The sequence below is a fragment of the Gymnoscopelus braueri genome (assembly GCF_963280865.1).
Source record: "Gymnoscopelus braueri genome assembly, chromosome: 10".
In the NCBI taxonomy this organism is placed as follows: domain Eukaryota; kingdom Metazoa; phylum Chordata; class Actinopteri; order Myctophiformes; family Myctophidae; genus Gymnoscopelus; species Gymnoscopelus braueri.
In genome coordinates, this window is record NC_137611.1 from 19,945,780 (window position 1) to 19,971,184 (window position 25,405).

Here is a 25,405-nt window from a genome sequence, read left to right on the forward strand (position 1 = left end):
GCTCGCCTCCTAGTACAGAGCCACTCTTTTTTTTCAGCAAATCAGCAACATACCAAGTTTTCCCACTTGAACATACAAGTGGGTATTCAAGTGTAACTTTTCTGGTGGGTTACTTATAAGCATAAAGGGCTTATATTTTAAAAGTGTTGTCTTTTTCACCAAAGCATAAAATAGGCTTAAGAGTAGACATGGTAACCATACACTGAACACATTTATTGAACTATGTGGATGATAAGCACTAGGTTCTGTTCTGTGGTACACCCACCACTGGTTCTGAGGTGGTTAACACATTATTGTCCTACTGACTGGTGGACATTTTGAACTGACTTCTCTGAATGACTTGTTGACCAGTAGTAAAATCTGTAGACATTCCGCCTTTACTGGTACCAGGAAACCACTTAACTACATTAAACTAGGGTCACTAAGACAACCTTTGAATTCAAATTCATTGCACAGTTAGCAAGTTACCAAGCTTTCACAGTTGGACCTGGGGTCAAACATGACTTGCAATGCATTACAAATACTCTCAATTCGGACGCTCGGGTGGCGCAGTGATAAAATACCTGTCCACCACTGCGGAGTCTGGGGGTTTGAATCCACCGTGGTGCGTCCGTCTTTGTCGAGCGTCTATATATACGAACAGTTGGCCCGTGTTCGGGGGAGGGAAGCTGGGTCGGGGATGTCACGGCACGTACTCCTACGGGCTGGAGCAGCACCTGTCAGCAGGGTGTGTTGGGCATGAGGAGACAACACGAAATGTGTGTGGGGAGAATTATTTGGCATAACGATAAATAAATTGGGGAGAAAAAGTGGCAAAAAGCAAAAAATAAAACTTGAGTGTTCCACTGATGTAAACAACCCAGAACATGTACAGCAGATGGTATGAAGATTGATTTTAAGCATACAAGTAGATCTTAGTAGTAGTTTTTTCTCCCTCTTCTAGTGTTTAGTAGGTGTCGGATGCCTTTTTATCTACCGAGGTACTGAAGTACATTATTTTTATTTAATTTTTAGTCATTGGAATTGCACTTCTTTTTATTGTAAAGGTATTTTTAAGGGGTGACAATTAGTCTTTCTGATCTGATCAGAAGTGTGAACGCTCCCTGCATATCTGAGAGCCTGTGGTGGCTCAAAAAAAAAAAAGAAAACACTCCGAAATGAATGTGGTCATTTCACTTACATCTCTGCTTTCCTTAGTAATAAAAATAAAATCAAAATATCAAAACAAAAATGTGCAATTCATTCAGTATTAAAAGGAAGACCCATTTATTTTCGACAAATTGCTGCAGCTTTTTTTCCTATGTTTGACCTATGTACCTACAGTATGACACATCTGATGTACCTACTGTATGACACATCTGATGTACCTATGAGTATGACACATGTGAACGTGGCTTTATGATGCTTTCTCGTCGGGTCTCTTGAGCACAGCGGTGTACTTCATGGCCACGGTGTCCGCTCTCAGCTGCACCTCCACCAAGGTGAAGAGTGAAATAATCTGTAATGAACACAACAAAAACCTTACATGACATAGTCAGCGCTCAGCGGTGGACTAACCCCAGTGCTTGAATCAAAGTATAAGGTGAAATATTAATTAACTGTTAGAGAGAGTTGCTCAGTCAAATTTGTACTTTAGAGTTAAAGTCATGGAGTAAATTGTACAAATTAAAGTACATTTTCTTTTTAATATCAATGCATTACTGTATTGGAGAAAAATACAAAAAAAAATAGAAATAGGTTAATTCCTAGTATCTTTTCATAAGTTTGGGTCCTTGGGGTCCCTTCCTAAAATGTAGTGGAGTAAAAGGTACAGTAGGTGTCTGTCCAAATACAGTGATTCTCTCAAACATTTTAATTTCAAGGAAATTGAATATGCAATAGGCTACAGACCCCCATTTGATAAGCTCTTTTTTTTTTAACTCAACATAGGCCACCTTCCTATTCAGTATTTAATGCTTTAAAAAAAAATGTCTTTATTGCTTGTCACTTTTCAAATGCAATTTAGTAACACATGGCTCTATCTCCACTTTCACTATGCTTATTAGCTGTCGTTCTTAAGCTCAATTTATACTCCATTGCGTGACAGCGTCGCTTGCCTATGCGTGAAGATCTGTAAATTAGACATTACCTGGCGCTCTGAGGGTTTCTGTGGGTCCTCTGATGCCCAGACAAGTGTGAGCTCCGACTTCTTGCCCACCTTGTGATGCTGGAATGTCTCCAGACCCTCCACAGACTGATGGAGACAAAAGATACAGACCATTTCAATCTGACAAACACACACAGTATATCCCTTATATACTCATAGGGAGGGCTGTGTGGATGAGCTTGACACCAGAGGAATGTGTGACATATCTTAATATCTATTTATATTATATACTACAATCCACCAAATCTGTGTGTGTGTGTGTGTGTGTGTGTGTGTGTGTGTGTGTGTGTGTCATTCTGTGGCCGGCGTAACTTGGAAAGTGTCTGACCGAACAGCCTCAAACTTGCCGTGTGTGTCTCATATGACCCTGAGGTGTGCATTGCCAAATGATAATTGGGATGGACCAACTGTTTCAGAGAACCGAACCGAAAGTCCACAAATATCTGCATCTGTCTGACCGCAGATCTGAGGAGAATGCACAAATTCTCTGTGTGTTTGGTAGATTGTATGCATCGGCTTCCCTGATTGGCCAACCCAAACCGTCAGCTTCAGGGATTGGCGGAGCGTCATGTCACGTTAGTGCCACATACTAACTGTACAAGTCCCTGATTGGCCAACCCGACCTGTTGGCTTGACTGATTGGCCAAGCTTCGAGTAACATTTGTGCCGCATAGCCAATATGAGAGACAGCGAATGCAATGGAACAGAAAGTAGGCATGAGCCATAAAAAGGAAGAATGTGATAGAAGAATGGTAGAAGTAATGTAGGGATGGAAGAGGAAAATTAAGGCATCTTCATCAACTTCAAATAAAAGTGGTGAGAACGGAAGGTACAGTATGGGAAGCAGTAGAGGTCATCATAACATGTATGATGATTATGTATTCCATGATCATGACTTGCATCGTCTAGTGCACTTAGTCTGGTGTAATACATTCTGTAAGGATTAAATAATAAAGGGTATAGTAGTGCACTTGACAGCCATTTTCTGGGCTTAGCGTCATTGCAGTTAACAATTTATTTCAAAACAACTACCCGTAATTTTCGCACTATAAGCCGCACCTGAATATAAGCCGCAGCAGCTAAATTGAATGATTTGTACATATATAAGCCGCACTGGACTATAAGCCGAGGGTGTAAAATCCATAGATTTAGGAGGTCCCCTAGTGGCCGTTAGCTGTAAAAATCCATAGATAAGCCGCACCATTATATAAGCCGCAGGGTCGAAAAATGGGAAAAAAAAGTCGCGGCTTATAGTCTGAAATTTACGGTAATGGGAATACAAATTAAGCAGAATTAACTAAGAGCGATGGACAAAAATACAGAAATGTTAAATATTGCCAGTAGCCAACCTTGCAGTAGATCCGCTTCTGCACACCATAGCGGAGAACCAGTACGTCAAAGGACTGGTCCAGTACTCCCATCACCATGGCCTCAGAGTCCAGTGGACCACACTCCTACAGGTCAGCACACACAAAAAGGACAGCAGGTCAACTCAACACCCGGACATCTCTCATAGTTTTGCATTTTTTCGTTTTTATTTGTATTTCGTTTTTGACTTTGTTTTTATTTCAATTTAGTTTTAAAAGTGGGTTTCAGGGGCGCCCGCTGGCCTAGCGGTCCAGGTGCATACCACATACAGTACGCTGGTAATCCAGCTTTACAGCCTGTCGTGGGTTCAACTCCCGATCCCGACGACCTTTACTGTGTGTCACCCCCCCCCCCCCATCTCTCTCCCCATTTCCTGTCAGCCTACTGTCCTGTCAAATAAAGGCATACAAGCACCCAAAAATATCTTTAAAAAAAATAAGTGGGTTTCATTTATATCTTTTTGTTTAAAGGGCTTAGTTTGAGTTTTTATTAGTTTTGTTTTTTTATTGTAATATGGATTAGTCAGGGGCAGGATTTAACCAGGTCTGAATACATCAGACCACAACGGAAACAAGTCCCCAGGACTTTTTTGTGTTATCCTTTTAGCCTTAACCCATTTAGACCTGAGGCCGATTCTAAAAACGCCTTCTAAATCCTGACCTAAGTTTTCTGAAATACTTCAAATATTTATTCAAAAATTACAACAAATGTATGTTGCTATATACTGTACATAGCAACAGGAACCCCAAAGGGGTTCCCGTCCTGAAAGGTATAGTTACAAATAGGGGTTCCCGCCCAAAAACGGGTTAATGTCTGACTGTACCTCGTGTTGTTTACATTTGTGACTAATAAAGTATTAAATCAATCAATGAATCAATCAAAAGCAGTTCTCTTTGGCAAGCTGGACTAATAGGGACAATATCTGAGAAGAGTACATTCTTTTTAAAGAGGAGGTTCGGGTCTTTCGGAGCCTGCAGGGCATTACTGAGGATCATCTATGACTCGGCTACAGCGTCAACCATTTTATGCATTTGTGTTGTGTGCTGGGGCAGTGGCATCAAGGCTGTGGATAAAAACAGACTAAATAAGATGATGAGGAAGGCTGGCTCGGTTCTGGGCTGCTAACCGGGCCCCCTAGAGGTAGTGGGTGAAAAGAAGAATGATGGATATATAATCAAAACCATGGGCAACAAATCTGGCTATAGACAGCTCCATCAGAGGCAGACTGATCCACCGGTGTGCTAAAGTTTATTACTGCAAGTCATTAACCCAGTCCTCAGATGACCACTCACTCTTGGCCTTAAGTTATGCAGCACTTTGATTACATCCCGTCTGTGTAATTACCTCGACTGCTCCATCCACAACCAATGCAATTTAAATCACTGGCATCCAGTGACACCTGTTTTTATTTGTATTATTATTATTATTCATTTCAACTTATGCCCTGCACTGCTCAGCTTTATTTCCTAAATGCTGTTGGAATATCTTCATTTACCGTTGTTTATCAATAATAACAATAATAGCTCTATGCGTGTCCTTGGCCACTTTTAGTATAACTATTTTTCTGTCAGATTCTGTCTCATTACAGACTGCTGTTGTTTGCAGGACATCTGAAGTCAGGGACTCTGTTTGGGAGGTGCCTGGTGCTGGTGGCTCAGTCAGTTAGTTCTCAGTGCAGTGGTTCTCAAATTGGGGTCCAGGGACCCCTAGGGGGTCCCCAGCAAAATTAGTTAATAGAGCAAGACAGATCATGTTAACCACTTTATCCATTTATAAGTTGGCTATTCAAACTTCGTAACACGCTGCAAGCTTGTACTGCTATTTTTGAAACAAAAACATAAATCTTCTGGGGGGTCCCTGGCACAAAACCTTTTGAGATGGAGGTCTCGGCCCAATACATATCAACTTGACATGGTTTAAGAACAACTGCGTGAGTCAAGAACCTGGGATCGAATCAGACTCCCATAATACCCCCCCCCCCCCCCCCAAAAGATAAGAAAAACAGTTTATTCTCTAAAAGGGCCTCGATACTGTTTCACAGTTTTGTCACAGTATTTTACCACTTCACAAGTTTTAGAGCAAATATATACAAAATAAATGGGCATTAACCTTGAACTATGTAAAATCAATGGCTACAAGGCCAGACATTTATTACAGATATGATTAGATTATCTTCCAATAATGTGTCACACAGACCTAAGTTGACACTCAAAGGGTGTCTGAACACAGCTTTACGTCTCAACACTGGCTTAAGGCATTAAAACCCATGTCGCTAAACCCATTCAATCAGAGAACGCATCTGTGTCATTTTAAGATTTCTTTGGCTACTCAAAAATAGCAGATATACAAGCTCATAGCCAAATATATATCTAAAAATGTTTTCTAAATCCTAACAGTGTGTTGCTATATCAGTGGTGCTCCAACTTTTCCATGTCAAGGACCCCCAAAATGATATGTTTGATATGCTATGAGCTTGTATATCTGCTATTTTTGAATAGCCAAAGAAATCTTAAAATTACATAAATGCGTTCCCGGTCTTAACACATTGACTGCCAGAATTATTTCATATTTTTTTAGCCAGTGCCAGAGTTTTTCATTGGAAAAAAAAAAGTACTCAGGAGCCGAAATACAGCATTTTTAAGTTTTAAGTTAACAAGGAAGTGGATAGGAGTCTAGATCTTCAACTAATCATATCTCCTTGGTCTTGTGAAATTGGAAAAAAAAAAAAGTAAAAAAAAAATATATATATATATTTTTTTTTCACTTCACGTAGATCTACGCGATTGGCACGTGGCGGCTTTAACGCGGTTCGCGTAGATCTACGTGATTGGCAGTCAATGTGTTAATTGATTAAGAGCCAAAGCAAAATGGTAGAGGTATCATTCAGCAGCGAGATTATGTTAAGTGCGTTTGTTGATGAAATACCTTGACTAATACGCCAAAGAACAGCTCTGTGCTGAGCTCCTGGACTCTCTTAGAGGCCGTCTTCTTGTCATTGCAGTGGGATGCCTGTTTATCGACCTCATCTCCAGTCAGCCTTACACGATGGCCACAACCTACGCACACACACACAAACAACACACTTCTATAGACAACGGAGAAAGACACTTTTCCACCCAGTGTGAGATCTGAGGTCGCTTTGTCCTTCTGCATTGCTATTCCACATCACCACTCTCTGTATCTGAAGCGATACAAATGAAATCACTGTTCAAACAAACAACACGTTTGTCTCATCCCTTTGCAGCAAATCACCATTTGCGTTCAGAGAGAATGAGAGATTGATACAAAAACGTAGACAAAGTGACAGTGGTGATGATGGGTGACTGCACGACGGTGTTGCTCGACGAAATTCAAGCTATCACGCTAACAAGCCAGTGACACTGTCGTGCAACAGAGTACCAAGGCATTACACGGAAAGGAAACAACAGCTCCAGTGGTTACATATATAATGTCTACTGGTGTGTGTAATACTTAAATAATGTGTGGGCAAATTCACAGATAGAGATAAATGATCAGAACTGAAAATTAGGATTCCTATGAACGAATACAAACCCAAACTGAACACACACCCCCTCCATCCCAACAAAGTAAAACAATTCTAGTTGCTCAGAGTCCCCAGCAAAATGTGTCACGTCACCATCATTAACCACTTTTCTCATTTATTCGTTGGCCATTCAAAAATAGCAGATATACAAGCTCACAGCGCGCCACTTCGTGCCGCGCTGCGAGCTTGTACATCTGCTATTTTTGATATATTCTTTTAAATCTTGAGAGTATTGGAAAACTTTGAATAATTTTGAAACCCACCCAGGGAGGCAGCCAGCAGCCTGTGTACGATGACGTCGGCATAGCGTCGGATGGGCGAGGTGAAGTGAGTGTAGAAGGGAACGTTGAGGGCGTAGTGCTTAAAAAGAGCCTCGTCCTGGACAACACCCGTGCCGAAGTACACTGCCATCTGGAAAATAACAGTTCATTATTGTTGAAAGGTTCACAGAGGGGAAACTGATGTTCTATCAACCCCCAGCGAATGGCAGCATGCACAACAACATTATACTGACAAATGGTTGACGATGTATCAACAAAGAAAAAACAATCCAATTTATGGCTCTTTTTGTGCCATGAATATGCCACAAAATGTGTTTGTGTGTAGCTCTGTTAACTGCAGTTCTGAATGGACGGCTATGTGACGCAGCATTTCTGTTTTGGTGGATTTATATGCCTACCAAATTATGATCAGATGGCTTTGTAGCAGCAATTTTGATTGGACGGCTTTATAATGACATATTATGTTGATGTTGATTGGATGGTTAATTAGTAGGTTTTTATCTATAAGATGTGACAGTTACTTTAATGGTTCACAGCAGGAGGCCAATGTAACCGTGTCCTTGTTGGGGCAATTTATTTAATCCGTGTAAACTTGGAGCTTCCACAGCAGCTGAATATTTATGCAACGAGCAATTTCAGTTTTTACGGCGTGGCTCTGCAAGAGGCTAACTGTCTATGATAGAGTCTGTGTGTGGCTCTCCGGAGCCAATCTAGAAAACCACTGGACCGATCAGTGCCAAACTTTGTATGCACGCTGGCAGTAGCACCTGCATTATTTATTTATTTTTCATATATATATATATATATATATATATATATATATATATATATATATATATATATATATATATATATATATATATATATATATATATATATATATCTCAACTTTATCTGTGTAGACTCAGGGGTCCATTACAAACAAACGTAAAAACACTATACATACAGAAAGACACCCCTATACCATAAAAACATCAGCTATTACAAGAGACAATCATACCAGTGTTTCCAAAAAGTAGACCGATATCTTCTTGTAACACTGAGGCTAGGGTTAGACAGCAGCATGACGATAGAATTCTGGAGAGTACAGTATGCTCTCCTGAAGAGGTTTACCTTCACTTCTCCCCAGCATGTTAGCTTTACTTTTTGAAATCTTAAACTTTAAAGTTTTCTTAAACTTTCAATTTATAATGGAAGTTGCTGAAACCTTTCCCAAATTCGGAGTCATACGCCATACAGAGTGAGATCCACATAGAAAGGCCGTTTCTATATGGATCCCAAGATCTGCATAATATCCTGGTTTTTACATTCCTTTAAAGAAAAAATGCAAACACAGTATGTATGTATAGCATATTGTATTATTGTGTTTTGTATACTCCAACCTGCATAGGTCTGAAACACATGTTGGTGAGGACCTCCTTCCTGGCAGTGGAATACTCATCATCGCTGAAGACATCACGGAGGCTCCTCTGAGGGTTAGGACAAGAACACAATTACATTCATTAATAAAAACAAACAATGTCTGATTGAGACTTCCAATGAGACGACTGAGTGAAAACGTTCCTTTAGTACTTAATTGGGCTCTGGAGAAAACACCGTCCCTAAAGTGTTGTGCGGCGAAAACAATTTCGGCGCACAACACATATTTTCGAGTATAAATAACCCCTCCTTAGCGATTTCCCTGGAAGGAGGAAACGGTACGCATCCATTTAACTCTACAGCAGCACTCATTTTGGTCTCATGGCACACTACTAAAGAGCAGGGTGCAATACATTAGATATTGCTTCTATGTGCCCCAGAAACCCTTTTATTATAATAAAAAAAAACATAAATAAAAAGCATATGAGGTTCCACACAGCAATGTCATTTTGAAGGACTTAACCTAAAACCCATTACAACCCTCATGAAAGCATGCAAAGCTTAGTGTACAATGAGTCCTCTAACAACGGCTCTATTTGTGCAAAAGCTACCCACTGCGTGTGCATTATAGACGTTAATGACATACAGACACAAAATCCATGAGCAGGCCTCACGGCGCCAAACAAGAACCACCGATTGACAGGACAAGTAATTTTCCTTCCACTTTCCACATCTATTACAGACATAATTGGACGCCACGCTAAATTTCAGGCAATATACCCACATGCAGAGCTCCGGCAGAGGAGAAGTCAACGTCGAGGCCCATCTGGTCGCAGAACTCCTGCAGCTCCTCCACCATCTTGGCCTGGGGAGGAGGGTGGCGTCGGAGCAGGGCCTGCTCTGGGAAGGAGCGGTAGATGTGGTGCGCTGTGGCGATGTTGGCCAGCAACATGAACTCCTCCACCAGCCTGACATAGACGGAGAGATGGAAATTACTTTACTGCAGTCACCCCAGCAGATGGCTAGCTTGCTCAGATGGCTCGGATGAGCGCACAGGGGGGGAAGATGTCAGGGTTCAACCATTTAAACCCTATTTTGTATTTGGACATCATGGTGTCGTGTGTTGAAAAATAGCTGATCTACAAGCTCAGCTATTTTTGCCATATTTGAAAGTTGTTTAAGGTGTTCACCTATAATAGCACAGCCAAAAATAGTGCCTTTCTGAGGAACAGAACTATACTGGGCAGGCCGACGGTCAAACCGGCAACCTTCCGATTCCCAGATGGATTCTCTACCCATTCAGCAACGCATTTGTTTTTACTACGGTCACAGAATCTACCAAATCAACGCGATGCCCTGATTGGATGTGATATAGGGCATTGGTTCTCAAAGTGGGGTCCGGGGACCCCCAGGGGTCCTTAAAAAAATAATCTAGCATTGTATTTTTTTTCATAATTTAGATTTTTTTAAACACTAATCTTCTCTTCTGGGTGTCCCTGGCACAAAACATTTTCAGATGGGGGTCCGCGCCCAAATACACATCAATTTGGGGGTCCTTGACACAAAAAGGTTTGAGAACCACTGACGTGAGATGCTCACTCACTTGTTGCTGTCTCTGTACTGGTAAACATAGCAGCCCTGCGGCATCATGGTCTCTTTGTCCAGGGTGAAAGAGAGCTTCAGCTGAAACACAAGACAGACACAGTAGGTACCCATTTATGAAAACCAAAACAAGACAATTGGCCTGTCAACAACTGTGCCTCTTCAAATTACACCGGAATAACTACTAGGGTTCATGTGGTTAACACACATCCGTTTGTGTGTGCCGTTGCGGTTGCAGCCTCCCCCTCATAAACTTTTGGAATCAACCAGAACTTACCCGGTCCAGCCGAAGGGCTCCGTCTATGAAGCGTTGAGCTCTGAGGTTCTTGGCGATGGCGTGCATGTTGAGCACAGCGAGCTGGATCTGGTCGATGGGGTGCTCGGGGGCCACGGGCGGCAGCTCCTCGGGAGAGAACAGCTTGTCCGGGGCCTCGATCATGCACTGCGCGTGGTCATAGCTCAGCTTCACGCATGAGCGGATCACGGAGCGGCCGAACCACTCGTTCAGTATCTGGGAGAAATGGGAAAGTGTTGAAATGGCACAATACAGGCACAAAAGTGGTGGAGAATACACAAGACAGGCAGACAGACAGACACACACACAAGCTACAGTTAACCTCCCTAAGCACTACAGTAATTAGGGGCCACCATGGCGTTTTTTTCCCAAGCACAACGTATGTTTTGAATTGTTTTTAAAGGGAGCGCCGCATATTTACGCTATCCTGGAAACGGAAGCAGCGTGACGAGGCACCAAGCGTCTACTCTGCACTATATGTTCACGTCTGGAGTTTTGATCTGGTCACAGAGTTGGAATATTTTCAGCATTTTAGAAGAGCGCCTTGCATTTCAGCTGGGGGAAAACGATTCGGTGGACACACAGCCTTTACTGACTTACGGCACTTCATGTTCCTCTTCAGACAGTACCCCCTCTAGCTGTTGTCACAGCGATGTTCAACACTCTGTATAAGTCAGGAGGAGAGTGCTAAGGAATGCTTAAAGGTTAAATAAAGCTAACGCCAATACTGTCTGGACATTATCTCGTTTTAACCTGTACACTACAGCCCAATAAAAAAAAAGCTTTTGATAAAATGTTAGGCGGGAAATAGGTCATGCAGTTGCTCAATATTGATTCATTTCACATTTACAAAGGCTAGTTTAAAACGTTATTAACAGTATTCAGGAGCTTCCAAGAGTACAGAGGAGTCCGTTGTGGCACAATGATGCTAACGTTTTGGTATCGCATCAGCTCACATGGAACCTCCACGGAGGTTATGTCAAAAAGATGAACCAGGTACAAGGTACTTTTGCCTAATGGAAAACCAAAACATGTGAGTTGAGCCGGTTTCCTGCTGTGGAGAAGCGACTTTACAGAGAACAGAATGAAGCCGTAGAGGAGCATAAAGCAGTGGTTCTCAAGGTGGGGTCCGGGGAACCCCTAGGGGTCTTTGAGGGGGTTCCAGGGGGTCACCACCTAAATTATTTGGTACTCAAGAGTGTACAAAGGGAACCAAATGGACCACATTTGTGCACTCTCATGAGTTATGGGGGTCCGCGGCCTAACGCATAGTGAACTGGGGGTCCTTGAAATAAAAAAGATTGAGAGTCATGGGCATACAGTACCTTCCCCTGTGGTGTGATGGTCCAAATGACTGAGACGGTGAGTCTGTCAGTGAGAGGATTCAGACTGCACAGCTCCTCACACAGCAGCCGGGGTAACATGGGGATCACCTGAGGATCACAATGTTGACAGAGGATGATACAAAGTTAACCACATAAACCCTGAGGTCCCTATTCTGTGCATGTCATAAGGGGCAAACAATCGACAAAAACAGAAGGTATACAAGTTATTTTCGGCAAAGAGATTTTATGTAGAGGGGGAAAAGGAGGGGACCACGTATAGAGGCCAGGAGGACCCCGGTCAACAAAATATATAGTATACCTACGTATAAAATACTGTATAGCATATAATAGTGTATATACACATTTAAGTCCCATTTCCCAAAATTACCCCCTCCCCAAAAATAGCCATGTGAGCTTGTAGATCGCCTATAATCGCTTACCCAAAATAGGGAGGTCAAGGTTAGTGGTTAAGCTTAATTTATACTCCACTGCGCGAGGGTATTGCTTGCCAAGAACAAATGATCTACAAGCTAACAGAGTGTCGCATTCACAATGTGTCTAATAACATACATCAGGGGAAATCTCATCCTTACATCAAACGGTTTCAACTCTAAAGCTACAAAATATCAAACAAAAGAATCCTGATGTTATGGAGAACAAACCTTTTGGACCATGTATACACTCGTGGCTCTCTTGCTGGCCATGGAGTCCAGAGCGTTGCCCTCTTGCACAAAGTAACTTACGTCAGCAATGTGGACCCCCACCTCAAAATTGCCTGTGATTACATAAGGGGTTACATTAAATAAAATAAAATACAAAAACGATGGTTTGCAATTAAACCGAGAACAAAAAGGTTCTATGTGACGGATCTAACCAGATATCGATCGATAACGGGACCTTTATCAACATGGGCTTGTTTTTTTATCGGATTCTTACATTTTGCTGTAAAGCATGCATTGTTACACTAAGAGCTTATTTTGTTTTCGGCACACAGAGCACCAAGCTTATACAAGTTTACATTTTCAACCTTTAACCACTCAAACCCCAGCATCTGTATTCTGCGGTATAGAGCCCTGCGGGACTCCAGTGGTCAACCAAGTACAGGGTTTAATTGGTTAACAAAGTCAACCATGCTTCAAATAGGTGCCAGGCTCTGATCAGTGCTTTCTGAAGGCATTTATTTAATGCTACTGGTAAAGAAAAATAGTAGGCACCTTGTAGGGGGTTTCCAATACACTTACCATCTGGGAGCAGTTTACAAGACAACGCATCATCCAGGTCTCTGGCAGTAGCCGGGTCAATGGTGAATATACACTCTTTCCTGGAGACAAATTTAAGTAAAACATATTAACCAAAGTAGATGTTTGTTAGAAAAAAACAACAACAACAAAAACATTAGCACTAGTATGGTTAATGTCCTTTAGCAGCCACTGCAGGATATATCTCTACCAACATAACTTGCCAGAGTCTAAAAAGTACAGATCTAACAAGTTAACGTGTTGCGACGCACCGTTAGCTTGAAGATCTGTTCTTTTTGTGGCGACACTCTCTCAAGGAATGGAGCATGAATGAAGCTGCACAGTCTCACCTCAGGTCTCTCCTCTTCTGCAGCTCCTCAGGTGGGATGGTCCAGGGCAGGTTCTGGGGGAGGCAACTCAGCACCTCGTCTGGGAACTCTGCGAAATCCACATCGTATTCTATCAGGATGCCCTCAGTCTCTGGCTCAATCTCTCCGGCCTGCCCTAATGTCTTTGCAAGACGGCTGAGGGTGAAACACGTAGATAAGAGATGAACAGTTATTCATGCTGCTTATTATTATACATTGCAACTTTAGTTTCAACAATTAATAACTGAATGCTTTTAAATGGAGGTGCAAAAACAACCAACTGATTCATAACATTTCAGTTGTTTTTCTTGCAAGGCAAAAATAGCCAATCTACAAGTTTACACCGAATGACATCACGTTGTGAGCTTGTAGATATAGTTATTTTTTTAAACCGTTTTAAAGTGAAAAAGAAACCCTATAATGACATGGCCTAAATAGGTAAACCAGTTTGAAAGTGGTTAAACCAGTTATAATGGTGTGTGCCCACCCTTGAGCAAAGTTGCTGTCCGGCATCCAATTGGTGATACGACAGATGAACAAGGTGTTGGCGTAGTCGCCTGGCCGGGCGCTGAAGTCAGCGGGACAGTCGGCAAGGGGAACGTTGATCCGTGGCACCCGGTGGTCCACGGGGGCAAACATGGCGATGGGCTTGTTGGGAAGGAATTTAAGGAAACCTGTGGCGGCCCTGGAGTGTTTCTGCTCTACGATGTACACCACCTGGGACATAGAGAGGGTAAAGTTGATGATGAGAAATGTATTCGTTATGCTAATTACCAATTTCTAACACATCCACGTAGTGCTAATTATCACTGATAACCACTACAGTTTGGTCATGTGGGTGGGTGTAGACGAGCAAGTCTCATCCTACACATGAATTTGCAAGCCACTTCTTTTCATTAGACAGGGAGAGTCTCACCTGGAGAGCATAACGCATGCGGAGGAACGAGCTATACGACCCAGTTCCACAACTTGCTGAAGAGGTTCCCTTACCAACCTGTAGGAGCCACTAGTGCAGCGACAGAGATCGCCCTCCCCTGGCAACTTCCCACCCTCGAACATGGTCAATTGTGTTTTATGAGCGCCCAGATGCACCGGAGGATTCGAACCCCGCTTTAGTCCTTTTTTTGAAGCAAGCTTACTTTGGCCGTCATTTGGAGTATTTCTCCATTGGGTCGTGGGGTTGAAGGGTCTTCAAGGTGTCCTCCCCTTTCCCCGTTGTCTGGATTGGAGTGTAGAAACAGATGATGGGAAGAGAACTGATTAGCAGACCTAATAAGTCAGTCCTGCTAGGAAGGTTAGTGTGCATATACTGTAGGTGAATGCTAACTGCTGAGAGTTTATTTTAGTTTTCCTTCAGCAGTGATCGGGCAGTAACTGGACCAATACGATACCTTTGGCACCGAGCGACATGCTCTTAACCCTGTTGATGACCTCATCGTGGTCGCCGTACTGGTCTTCCACTATAACGTCGGGGCTGGGAAGCCGCGACGCCTTCGCCTGAGACTCGCCGGCACCTTCACAGTCTGCGTCCGACTTCACAACCTGCAAATAGACAGACATTAGCCTGCTGCAGATATAATCACAGTTGGTATGTTCTTGTACATTATACTGACTTAAAAGCAGAGGCAGATACACTAATAAATACATGTTTACAGAACATGGTGTCGCCCTGACACCAGCATTGTTGACATGCTGATTTAACAGATGTTTTCCCAGTCTGAAAGATAAACTTTTCCACACAGGGTCTGTCTGACAGTATTCTGTCAACCACAAGGTATTATGTTTGAGTCCACAAACGTTGCGCTTACATTTGTAACCTTTGGTAAACACTGGGGTGAAACACATATTCTGAGTTGTGAGGGTTAAACTAATGCAATGAACTCCAAAGGTTCAATGAAAGTCTGTTGTTCTCAATAAGGGAAAGCACTTTCAGCGACACCGACTGTACGCAAGGGAGGTATTAATAAATAAAGGTTTCTATGATGTCTTACCTTCCACTGCTCCCGTGGGAGCACCAGCACCACCACTATGTCGCCGTTGAGTGCTCTATTACGAGCTACAGTCCCGTCCAGGAATATATCGCGTGTGCCGTCCTGAGGGAAACATTAACATATTCATGGACTTTCAGCTATAAATGTTAATAGCATTTGCTTGTCTGCAACATTCCTAAGTTTTCCATTCCAATCTACAAACCACATTCATGCTTAACCCCTACTGTATATCGTTGCTGTCGGGCAGAAAGCTCTTATCTCTATATTTTAACTTTGTGTTTTTTCATAAATGAATACCTTACTTGATCATACTACAGTGTTACACATAAAAAAATAGCAGATCTACAAGCTCAGAACACGGCTATTCTTTTATTTGAATCCTGAAAAGTAACAGTTTCCACCCGACATAGACAATACATTTCTTTGACCGGAGTTCTATATGCTACACAAGCGATAAATCATGTTATATTATCCAAGGCGAGATTGACACATTACTTCCTGGTGTGTGCGAAGGAATTTATTTTAAAAAGGAAGAGACGCCGGCATCATTTTCTCGATCCTGCAATTCCAGCCGGTTATATTCATTGCAGTGCGTGGCAGACTCACACCGAGCCTACTGTATGAGAGCCGGCTGGCCACCTTTATAAAATACTACAGGCAAAGAAAAGAAGACATATCACACATTGTTTTCTGCTGTGTTGCTTTTTGATGTGTACACTGTATAAATTTCTAGAGGCATCTAAAGGGCACAGAGTATGTTTCTGAGCGGCCAAAGTATCGTGAGACTGTCCACCATTTCCTGTCTGGCAGAAAGGATACCTAGCTGTTTAGATTCCTCAATAAAATAATGTACTGTGCACAACACTGCACATCGAAAAGCAAGTGATTAGAAAACAACCTGTGATATGTCTTCTTTTATATTCCTGAACCGATTACATGACAAAAGGTCACAATCGTTCAGTAATAATGTTTATTCATGAGCTGGTCCAGCCGGCTCCATCCACTGCAATGTAATTCATCGAACTTCCGGGCCGAGGTTTGCCACCCATGAGTGTCATTGCGCATCCCCGGCGTCCAGCACGACTCTTCCTTTCAAAAAGGTTCCTTGGTGTGTGCTACATGAAGTGAAAACATGTCTGCAAATGCGTCAACTTACCGGAGATGGGAGGAAAGCCTCCTGGTATTTCTTGGGGTTGATTCTTAATGGTCCCTAGAAATAAAATAGGAGGATATAAGGTATTTAATGACTGGCTCTTGCAATTACACCCTTTGTCAATGTGGATCAGGCATGTCATGGACCCCAATTTCACACGCAAGTTAAATTCTCACTGAGGATTTTACTGTGTAGATATTGATGTCTAACATCACCTGAATGAGTTGTCCTCTCTTTAGACCATGGGAAACGTCCTCAGGGGTCATGTAGGATTCAAAGATTTGCTTCTTTGACCCTTGGCCCCCTCTGCCGTTCTTATTATTCTTGTCAGCAGGGGAACCACAGGCTGAAAGAAAATTCACATGCATTTTAATCCTCATTCAAACAAGATGACGTGATCAGGAACATGTTATGTGTTAACCCCACTGGAAATGAAATCATATACTAGGAATGGGAATCGAGATTTGAGAACTGCAATCATTAGAGAATCGGAATCCATAAGTAATATATCATATGCCTCTGAGCTTATCTATTCCTTTTAGCAATGCTGGCATGTTTTTTTCTGACAGTTGCTCATTGCAAAACAATGACGTCACCTGCATATGCTGCTGAAAAGGAAAAGCATTTTAATGCATTTTTCAAATAATATTAGGCAGACATCATGCATGCATTTTTTAACCGTTTCTACAGTGTTCAGATGCAGAGATAATAAAAACAGTTAAAAACCTGTGTAGGCCCACGCTTTTTCCACATTGAAGGGAAATGATAAAGAATTGGACTGATAATCAGATTCAATTCCCTATCCCAGACAGACCTGAAGTAGCCGATTAAATTTAAATTAAATTTGCGTTCATGATTGACATCCATTTAAACTAGTCGGCTATAATGCAACTCACTACACAGAATTAATTCAGCTTCACAACCAGAGAGAGATAAGATCTCTGCAGACAGCTTCCTGTACCTTGGGCTGCTTGCTGCATGTTGTTGACTTTACTGTGAGGTGACTGGAGCCTTTGAATGTCAGCATCGACGGCAGTGCTCATCATCACCCCATCCCTTCTGTTCTCCTCCTCCTGATTCTTCGGCACGTTCTTCCTCTTCTTTGACTTTTTCTTCTCTTGTTCCTGGCCGCTACAGCTGGTTTTCATGGGCGATACGCTGCCCTGGTGACTCGGGGCGCCATCTCTGTGGAGGTCTTTGTTCCTCTTCTGCTGCTGCTGCTGCTGCTTCTGGTGCTGTTGGAGGTCTCGTGGTTTGGGAGAGGCGAACTCCTCCCCGGACTCCACGTCTCCATCTTGACTGGTGGCAGTGTCTCTCCTCTCCCCGTGTCTCTGTCTGCTGTTGCCAGACATGGCCTGTTGCTTCCTGTCACAGTCCTGCCAGGCACCTCGGCTATTCAGCTTCTCCATGTACAAAGCCAGCGAGCTGTTCTCTCCTTTGCCTTTCATGGGGGAGGGGAGGGAGATGTCACTAGAGTCGGAGAAGTCGATTAAAGGCTGGTCCCTCTTCCACTGTGGTATGTCCGGTCTGTCATTGTAGGCTCCAGGTGCCGTGGTCGGTCCATTATCTTCCCCCTGTAATGAAAACTCCTGTGCATACTGCTCCAGGTACGACCTGAACTTGCTGCTGTGGTGCTGGCTAAGGAGCCTTGCATAGGCGTCTTTCGCTTTCGGAGGGGGAGTCATGGAGTGGTTCTGGCCACGCTTAGCCTCCCGATTACGGTTACCCCCCTTAGGTTGCCGTGGAGAATCCATATGGTTTTCTATGAGGATGTTTTGTCTGTAAAAAAAAAGGGAAAAAAAGGTTAATGGTAGAATAATTATACTGCAAACAAAAAACACCAACAAGCTAAACATGGCAGCTCAGTTGTAGATTAAATAACTCTGTCGACCACATGACTTTTACGTAATGCCAGCCTTACACCATACAACTTTTCATGTGATTTCACTGTCACAGATTCTTTTTTCATAGTCTGAATAAAATCATGATTTTTTTTCTACAGTTTAAGCACTCAGTCGTTTGGTGAAGGGCTGTACTGTAGGTGGTCATTCCCTTGGATGTATTAGGTCATTTATATACCCAGTAACTAAGAGACTCTTTTCATAGCTGGCATATACTGTAGGCGTAACCAATGATACTAATTAAAATGTGTTCCATTTAGCAGAAAGCTTTCCAGGGAGCCAGCATGCACAATGGCAGCACCCTGACTGACCTGAATTGAACAAAACCTGAATTAATATCATTAGTAACACCTGTGTTAGCCCCACTATTTGATGTATTCAAAAAAATGGCTGCATTCAAAAATACATATTCTTGTAGTTAAACTAAATGAAAAATAATACATTATTAAAAGCAAAACAATAGTTTTTAGGCAACAGCTAGATAAAGATATGTCAACTGTAAAACTTTACAGCCAATTGACGAGTCCCATTAAGAACAGAATGTTCACTATGTTTTTCGGTGTCAGATGAGTCACCTCCACAACAACGACACACCGTCTCAAACGATGGTTTTTGACAACGATGGATTTGTACTGTAGCTAAGTCAACGTTCAGTAGTGGGAAAAGTGCTTTTGACTTACTGTAGGTAAAAGTAGTCATTGTGCAGAATGTCCCATTCCACAAGTTTTCAAATGTATAAACATCTTTTGAAAATAGCCGATCTACAAGCTCACAATGCGCTGCATCGCATAGATCGGCCTGTAGATCGGCTAAGTACAGTACTTGAGTGCAATTACTAGTTACTCTCCACCACTGGTTAGTTGAGTCATTCCACAGTGACATATCATCGTCTCAAACCATGATTTTTTGACAACGATGGATTTGTTTGTACTATAGCTAAGGCTAAGCTAACGTTAGCTATATGATTAGCATCACAACCCTAACTCAAGGCTAACAGGAGTTGGCAACTTGGCATCGACCTTTCCAGTTTGTATCTATTATGTTTAAATGAACCGTAATGAGGACAACTAAATATCAGTAAAACCCGTAAAACATATTTTCAAAAATGTTCGTTTTCATTGCAACGTTAATTATCTTTAAACAGTGTAAAGAAAAATAATGTACCGTGTTTCCCCATGTAACCTCGTCTAACTTAAGCAAATAAAGGTAAACAAGGAGACAAACAAAAATGTTACATTACACAACGTGACAATCGTGGATACAGCATGTGTTAAATTAATTCTGCTACCATTAGCCACAGAATGTGTGTGTGTGGGCTTTACTTTCCCCTGTTGAACATTATGACAGATCAAACTATATTGTATCTGCATTGAAGAACATTTGCATTGCGTTAAAGTGAATATAATGTAAACATCTTACTCAGAGAAGAAGATCTTCGTCAGTGATGAAGATGGTATGGGTAAAAACACATAAGCAGCGTTCTTCTTCTTCTTCTCTTATTTAATGGCGTTTTCGCAACCAATTTTGGAGGTGCATATCGCCACCTACTGTATGACTAAGTATACTAAATAATCATATTATATTTACAAAAGCCCACCCAACTTAATCCCCTTCACTTTATTCTTCAGTCCATTCTATTACCCAGACCCAGTGGTCTGAGTTGATGTGCACCCTTCCCTCAGCGTATAATCAAGATCCTCTCCAGTAATGTCCTCTATGTCCAGGAATCTCCTGGCCGCGTCCAACACCATCTTTATCCTCTCAGATTTGCCTTGAATTTCTGCCGCACAGTTAATCACCATGGCGATAAACGCCAGGAACTTTCTTTTGTCCATACAAATGTTTTGCCCATCTCCCTTTGTGGTTTCCTCCATTTTGTGTTTTGTTGCCCTTTCGTCGTTTCTCTCCATTCTCTTCACTGCTTCAGCATACGATATTCCCTTTTTTTCTCTAAACCTCTTCACATTTCCTTCCTTTATCCTTCTAGGACACTTTGATGCCCCTACATAATGATTTCCCTTGCAATGTATGCACTCTGGATCTTTCTCTTGTAAGCTACAGGACTCATTACAGTTCACTTCCCCACATCTCCCACACTTTCTGACTCCTCTACAGACAGCCGCAGCATGCCCGTATTCCTGGCAGCAAAAACATCTGAGGGGACCCCTCTCATATGGCCTGACCCTGTATGTGACATATTCAGCATATATTCTTTCAGGGAGCTCTCCATGGAAATGTATACACACTGATTGACTGGGCTCCTTTTCTCCTTCTCTGAATCGATTCATTCGTGTGGCTTTCTTAACTCCGTCAATATCTAGGAATGGCTCCAGATCCATTGTCAGTGGCACCCCTGTTATCACTCCTACTCTGTTAGATTTTTCTCCCAGGTCGAAACATATCACCCTGTGACCATCGTACTTCTTGATGTTCATCATCGCGTTTAACATCTGTCTCTCTGACCTACATTCAACCACTACAATGCCGCTTCTAGCAATCCTGATCGATTTAACCTCTCCAATACTTTTCCCAACAAACTTTCCCACGCTGTGTTGGTCCGTGAATATCCCGTCCACTTTAGAAACTGTTTTTATTCCTACTACATACGTTTCTTCACGACTTCCATCACTTGCCGAGCTATTTCCGTTTTCCTTAGCCCTTTTCCTTTTATTTTCGTTTCCCCTTGAATCCTCATCCATTTGAATTTCGCCCTGCCTGTTCTCAACGCTCTCCGTCATCTCCTCTTCGTCACTACTCCAGGGTTTCCGCTCCGCCATTTTCGTATCCTCTCCCCATAAGCAGCGTTGCCAGGTTCTGCGATAGAAATAAGCAACCAGCTCTATGAAAACAAGCCCTTCCTTCGCCCTTTTTATGTACGTTGGCTATTTTCAAAAGAAAATCTTGGAAAAAAGGGCAAAATATGGATTCTATCAACACAATCCACAAATCTAGTATGGGGGGTCCCTGGAACAAAATATTTTCAAATGGGGGGTCCGCAGACAAATACATATTAATTTGGGGTCCTTGACATGAGAAATGTTTGAGAACCACTGGCTTCAACCATAATAAAAAATAAAACATTAGAAACAAGCCCAACAAAACGAAACCCGCAACTAATATTTACAAGCAACTTTACCGAAAAAGAAGCCCAAAGTCGCTTATAATAAGCAGACATGGCAACCCTGCACACAAGGTTGCCAATGTTGACGTTTTCCTTCTTCTTCTCTTGGGCTTTTTGCTAGTTGGCAACCCAGCTTACAGATGCATTACTGCCGCCAAATGACAGGAGTGTGGAAAAGGAGACCATTGTGCAAAAACGAAAAACGTAGGTAAAATGCTCTGTTCAATGGTTGGAAAAGTACTCTCATTTATATATATATATATTTTTAATTATCAACACTGCAATGTAGACATACTCTGTTACAAGTAAAAGGCTGGACATCAAAATGTACTTTAAGTACCAAAAGTAGAAAGAAGGTACTCATTATGCAGAATGTCCCATTTCACAAGTTTTCAAATGTATAAAAGTCTTTTGAAAATAGCAGATATAAGCTCACAATGCGCCGCATCACGACATTGTGAGCTTAGATCTGCTATTTTCAAATGGCCGAAATGTGTATAGGGCTGAAGTGGTTAATGTAGCCTATGTTTTGTGATAATAATAAAAATCTACTAAGTAACCAACTAAAGTTTTCAAATAATTCTAGTGGAGTAAAAGTACAATATTTGCCTCTGAGATGCAGTGGAGTAGAAGTGAAAGTGCTGAAAATTGGAAATACAGTACAGTACTTCAGTAAATGTACTTAGTTTCTTTACACCACTGGTTCTGTTAAATCAGTTTCTTTTACTAACTGAATAATGTTGACAATACAGCTTGCCTGCATGCTAATTTCCCCAAGAAACCTGCGAGAAGAGATGGTGTTTTTGCCTTTCTGATCATATTCTTCTGAATGGTGATCATGCTGCTGAAAAGCTGTCAGATGCAATAAGTAACAGTGTTATTTATTTCCTTCTCCTCTATCCACTGCAGAGCCAATAAAATTGCCAATAGTTCTGTGGTATATGGCAAATGGTCTGACACTCTATTCTTAGGCTATGACTCACTCAGTGGGATATAATACTGCTGCACCTGCACACCCTGAATCAGGATCTTTGGAGCTATCTGTGTGAAACCACTGAGTCTGAAAGAAATACTAAAGAAATTATAAAGACGTAATCCTATGTAATCCTATGTTTTCTGCCTTTATTGGCTCACCAATCCACCCATAATTAATGAAATGTGACTCATTATGTTACCAGCAATCCGGTAAAACACTCTTTCAACCTGGCGTCCCTAATTTTGGCCATGTCCTTATAGGTGAAAATAAATGAAAAAAATACAAGACAACAAAAACAGCTGTTCTACAAGCTCACAATTTTCATTAACAAAGTAGGCCTATTAGGGCTCAAGACAAAAGCGGAAAGGTTAGGGTTTAAGTGGTTAACTTTTCTTCAATTTTCATCTGCATGTTATATACAGTGGTGTAAAGTAACTAAGTACATTTACTCAAGTACAATTTTGAGGTATTTTTACTTTATAGTATTTCCAATTTTCAGTACTTCCGTGTAGATCTGCTATTTTCAAAAGATTTTAATACATTCTATACAATTGAAAAATTGTGAAATGGGATATTCTGCATAATGAGTATTTTCTGCTTTTGGTACTTTAAGTATATTTTGTTTTGTTTTGTTTTGAATGATCCACTGCAGATTGTCAGGGCCACATATTGCTGTTAGTTGCCTAGTTGGCACTAGAGGGTGCTAAAGTGTTAAAGTTAAAAGTAAAGGCAGTTTTTTTGACTACTCTGAATCTGATTGGCAATCAACTGACAAAATCTTATACTGTAAATGCATCAAATGCAATCAAATCATCAAATATAATATGTTTATGGGATGCCACATTTATAAGATGCAACGCAACGCATTGTTTCTATGCAACGCAAGTCCACTAACCTGGAATTGTGTTGCTAGGGAACAGCGTGTGGGTCCATGTTTATTTTCTATCAGCTACTGATATTCACAAACACAGCAACAGGACTTAATCCTATTATTTAGAATGTTTATATTTAAGTGTGAAAAGGTCTATATTGTTTTATGGGATAGATCCTATTATAACTCTATGGATAGATCACAGGAGCATCTTATCAAAAGTACAAGATGTGCTCAAACTAATAAAGCATGCTGTACATGGGAACCAGAAAATACTGAACTATTATTTATTAACCACTGATGCCCTTGTTCCAAAATGGCTAAAATAGCAGATCCACAAGAACTACAAGATCTAAGAGCTTGCAAATCTGCTATTTCTAACTTTTTTGAAATGTTGTGAACATTTTCTCCAATAATGTCATGTCCGAATTAGGGACGGCATGGGTTCAAAGTTGTTAACTTGATTTCACAGTAGAAACATGATATTATGCTTTTTGAGGTGTCTGGCTCGTGTTGAGAGATGGGGGGCATTTGCAAGTCAATTTTGTGTTTTGTTTTCACAGTTTCGAAATTCCCCTAAGATTCTCTCCTCTGACAAGCTGCGATTTCACACCTGTCTGTTCACACTTGCATCATCCAAGACAAGCGGTGCATTCAAATACACGTACACACACACACACACACACACACACACACACACACACACACACACACACACACACACACACACACACACACACACACGCGCGCTCGCACACACACACACACACACACACACACACACACACACATACACACACACACACACACACACACACACACACACACACACACACACACACACACAACTTGTCACCATCACTCAACACCTTATCTGATCTGTGGGAAAATCTGGTCTATATTTATTATAACTTTTACATCTGCACAGTGTTGTCCTGTCATGATGTCTGGTAAATGAATGGTTCTGTCAATGGAATCAAAAGCAATTCATTATGAGGTCAAGTCTGACGTGCATTTGGACTCTTAAACTGTCTCCTGCAATGTCAACAATCCACATTCAAACACAACTTAACATTGCATTTACACAAGGAAAATGGAGTTTGTCATCAGAATCTGTCATCTCACTACAGACTACACACTGTTCCTTTACTTTCCCCTCGGTAGGGAACCCGTTTAAAGACTCTTTTTAGTCAGACATCTGCTGTTGGACTGGTAGGCATTGTGTTGGCATTTAGAGGTGTGATTGATCACAGTAGGGGTGGGAAGTGGTTTGGCTGCCACATCTTCAGTGCACACCTTAATGAAACAAGTTTTTGGTTGCCAATCTGTTGTCCAATTATCATCTTTTTCCCCTCGAACTCGGTTGAACCTTACAATTTGGCAGTGCAGAAATACTGTGTTTACCAGGTTTGGGGAAGTTTCATTTCAAAACTTGATGGATCTCTATTTCCCCTAAAATTGTGGTCTGTATTGCAATCCCCTGGATCGCTCCACACAGTAATTACTTTTTTGGATCAAACAGTGAGAGAAAAGTAAAGCGTTCTTCTTTTCATCATCTTCTTGTTGTTCTTTGAACTCACTGGCACAAACCTTGGAAGCGGCAGGTTTCTATGGTGAATTGGACTCTTGGCGTCCATGAAGCAGGTACCCGGCAGCGCCAGCTTTCTGTGTCGAATTGGACTCTTGGTGTCCATGGAGCAGGTGCCATGGTCAATGAGGCCTCCAACAACTTGTCAGAAGCAGGGTAATTAGCACTTGGCTGTCTTTGAGGTCTTCACTCCTCCAGCTGGTCATCGGCACACTTCCCTGGATGAGCGATGACACAGTGGGCCTGAGTGGAATGCTCACAGGAAGTCACCTCAGCTG

General features: G+C 41.8%; 1 protein-coding gene across 1 annotated transcript; it reads right to left on the reverse strand.

Moving 5' to 3' along the window:
* Window positions 1-41: 41 nt before the first annotated feature.
* On the reverse strand, window positions 42-20,259 carry LOC308094324 (DIS3-like exonuclease 2). The gene is made up of 21 exons (XM_080440906.1): window positions 19,991-20,259; window positions 17,632-18,449; window positions 16,886-17,016; window positions 16,674-16,727; window positions 15,518-15,619; window positions 14,918-15,068; window positions 14,666-14,745; window positions 14,014-14,243; window positions 13,509-13,682; window positions 13,162-13,241; window positions 12,583-12,695; window positions 11,921-12,028; window positions 10,578-10,811; window positions 10,302-10,381; window positions 9,483-9,666; window positions 8,722-8,808; window positions 7,322-7,469; window positions 6,440-6,570; window positions 3,496-3,600; window positions 2,129-2,233; window positions 42-1,498 (listed from the first exon to the last, which is right to left on the reverse strand). Exons 2-21 carry the CDS (start codon window positions 18,422-18,424, stop codon window positions 1,397-1,399), a joined length of 3,192 nt encoding a protein of 1,063 aa, XP_080297032.1. The 5' UTR covers window positions 18,425-18,449; window positions 19,991-20,259; the 3' UTR covers window positions 42-1,396.
* Between the last annotated feature and the right edge of the window lie 5,146 nt (window positions 20,260-25,405).

Bases quoted from the DNA above. Each gene is read 5' to 3' on its own strand.
- LOC308094324 (XM_080440906.1), bottom strand. From the start codon at position 18,424: ATGGATTCTCCACGGCAACCTAAGGGGGGTAACCGTAATCGGGAGGCT. The intron at 17,017-17,631 runs GTACAGGAAGCT...ATTTTCTTTCAG, and splicing joins CATGCAGCAAGCAGCCCAAG to CCTGTGGTTCCCCTGCTGAC. The intron at 12,029-12,582 runs GTTTGTTCTCCA...TGTGATCCTCAG, and splicing joins GTGTATACATGGTCCAAAAG to GTGATCCCCATGTTACCCCG.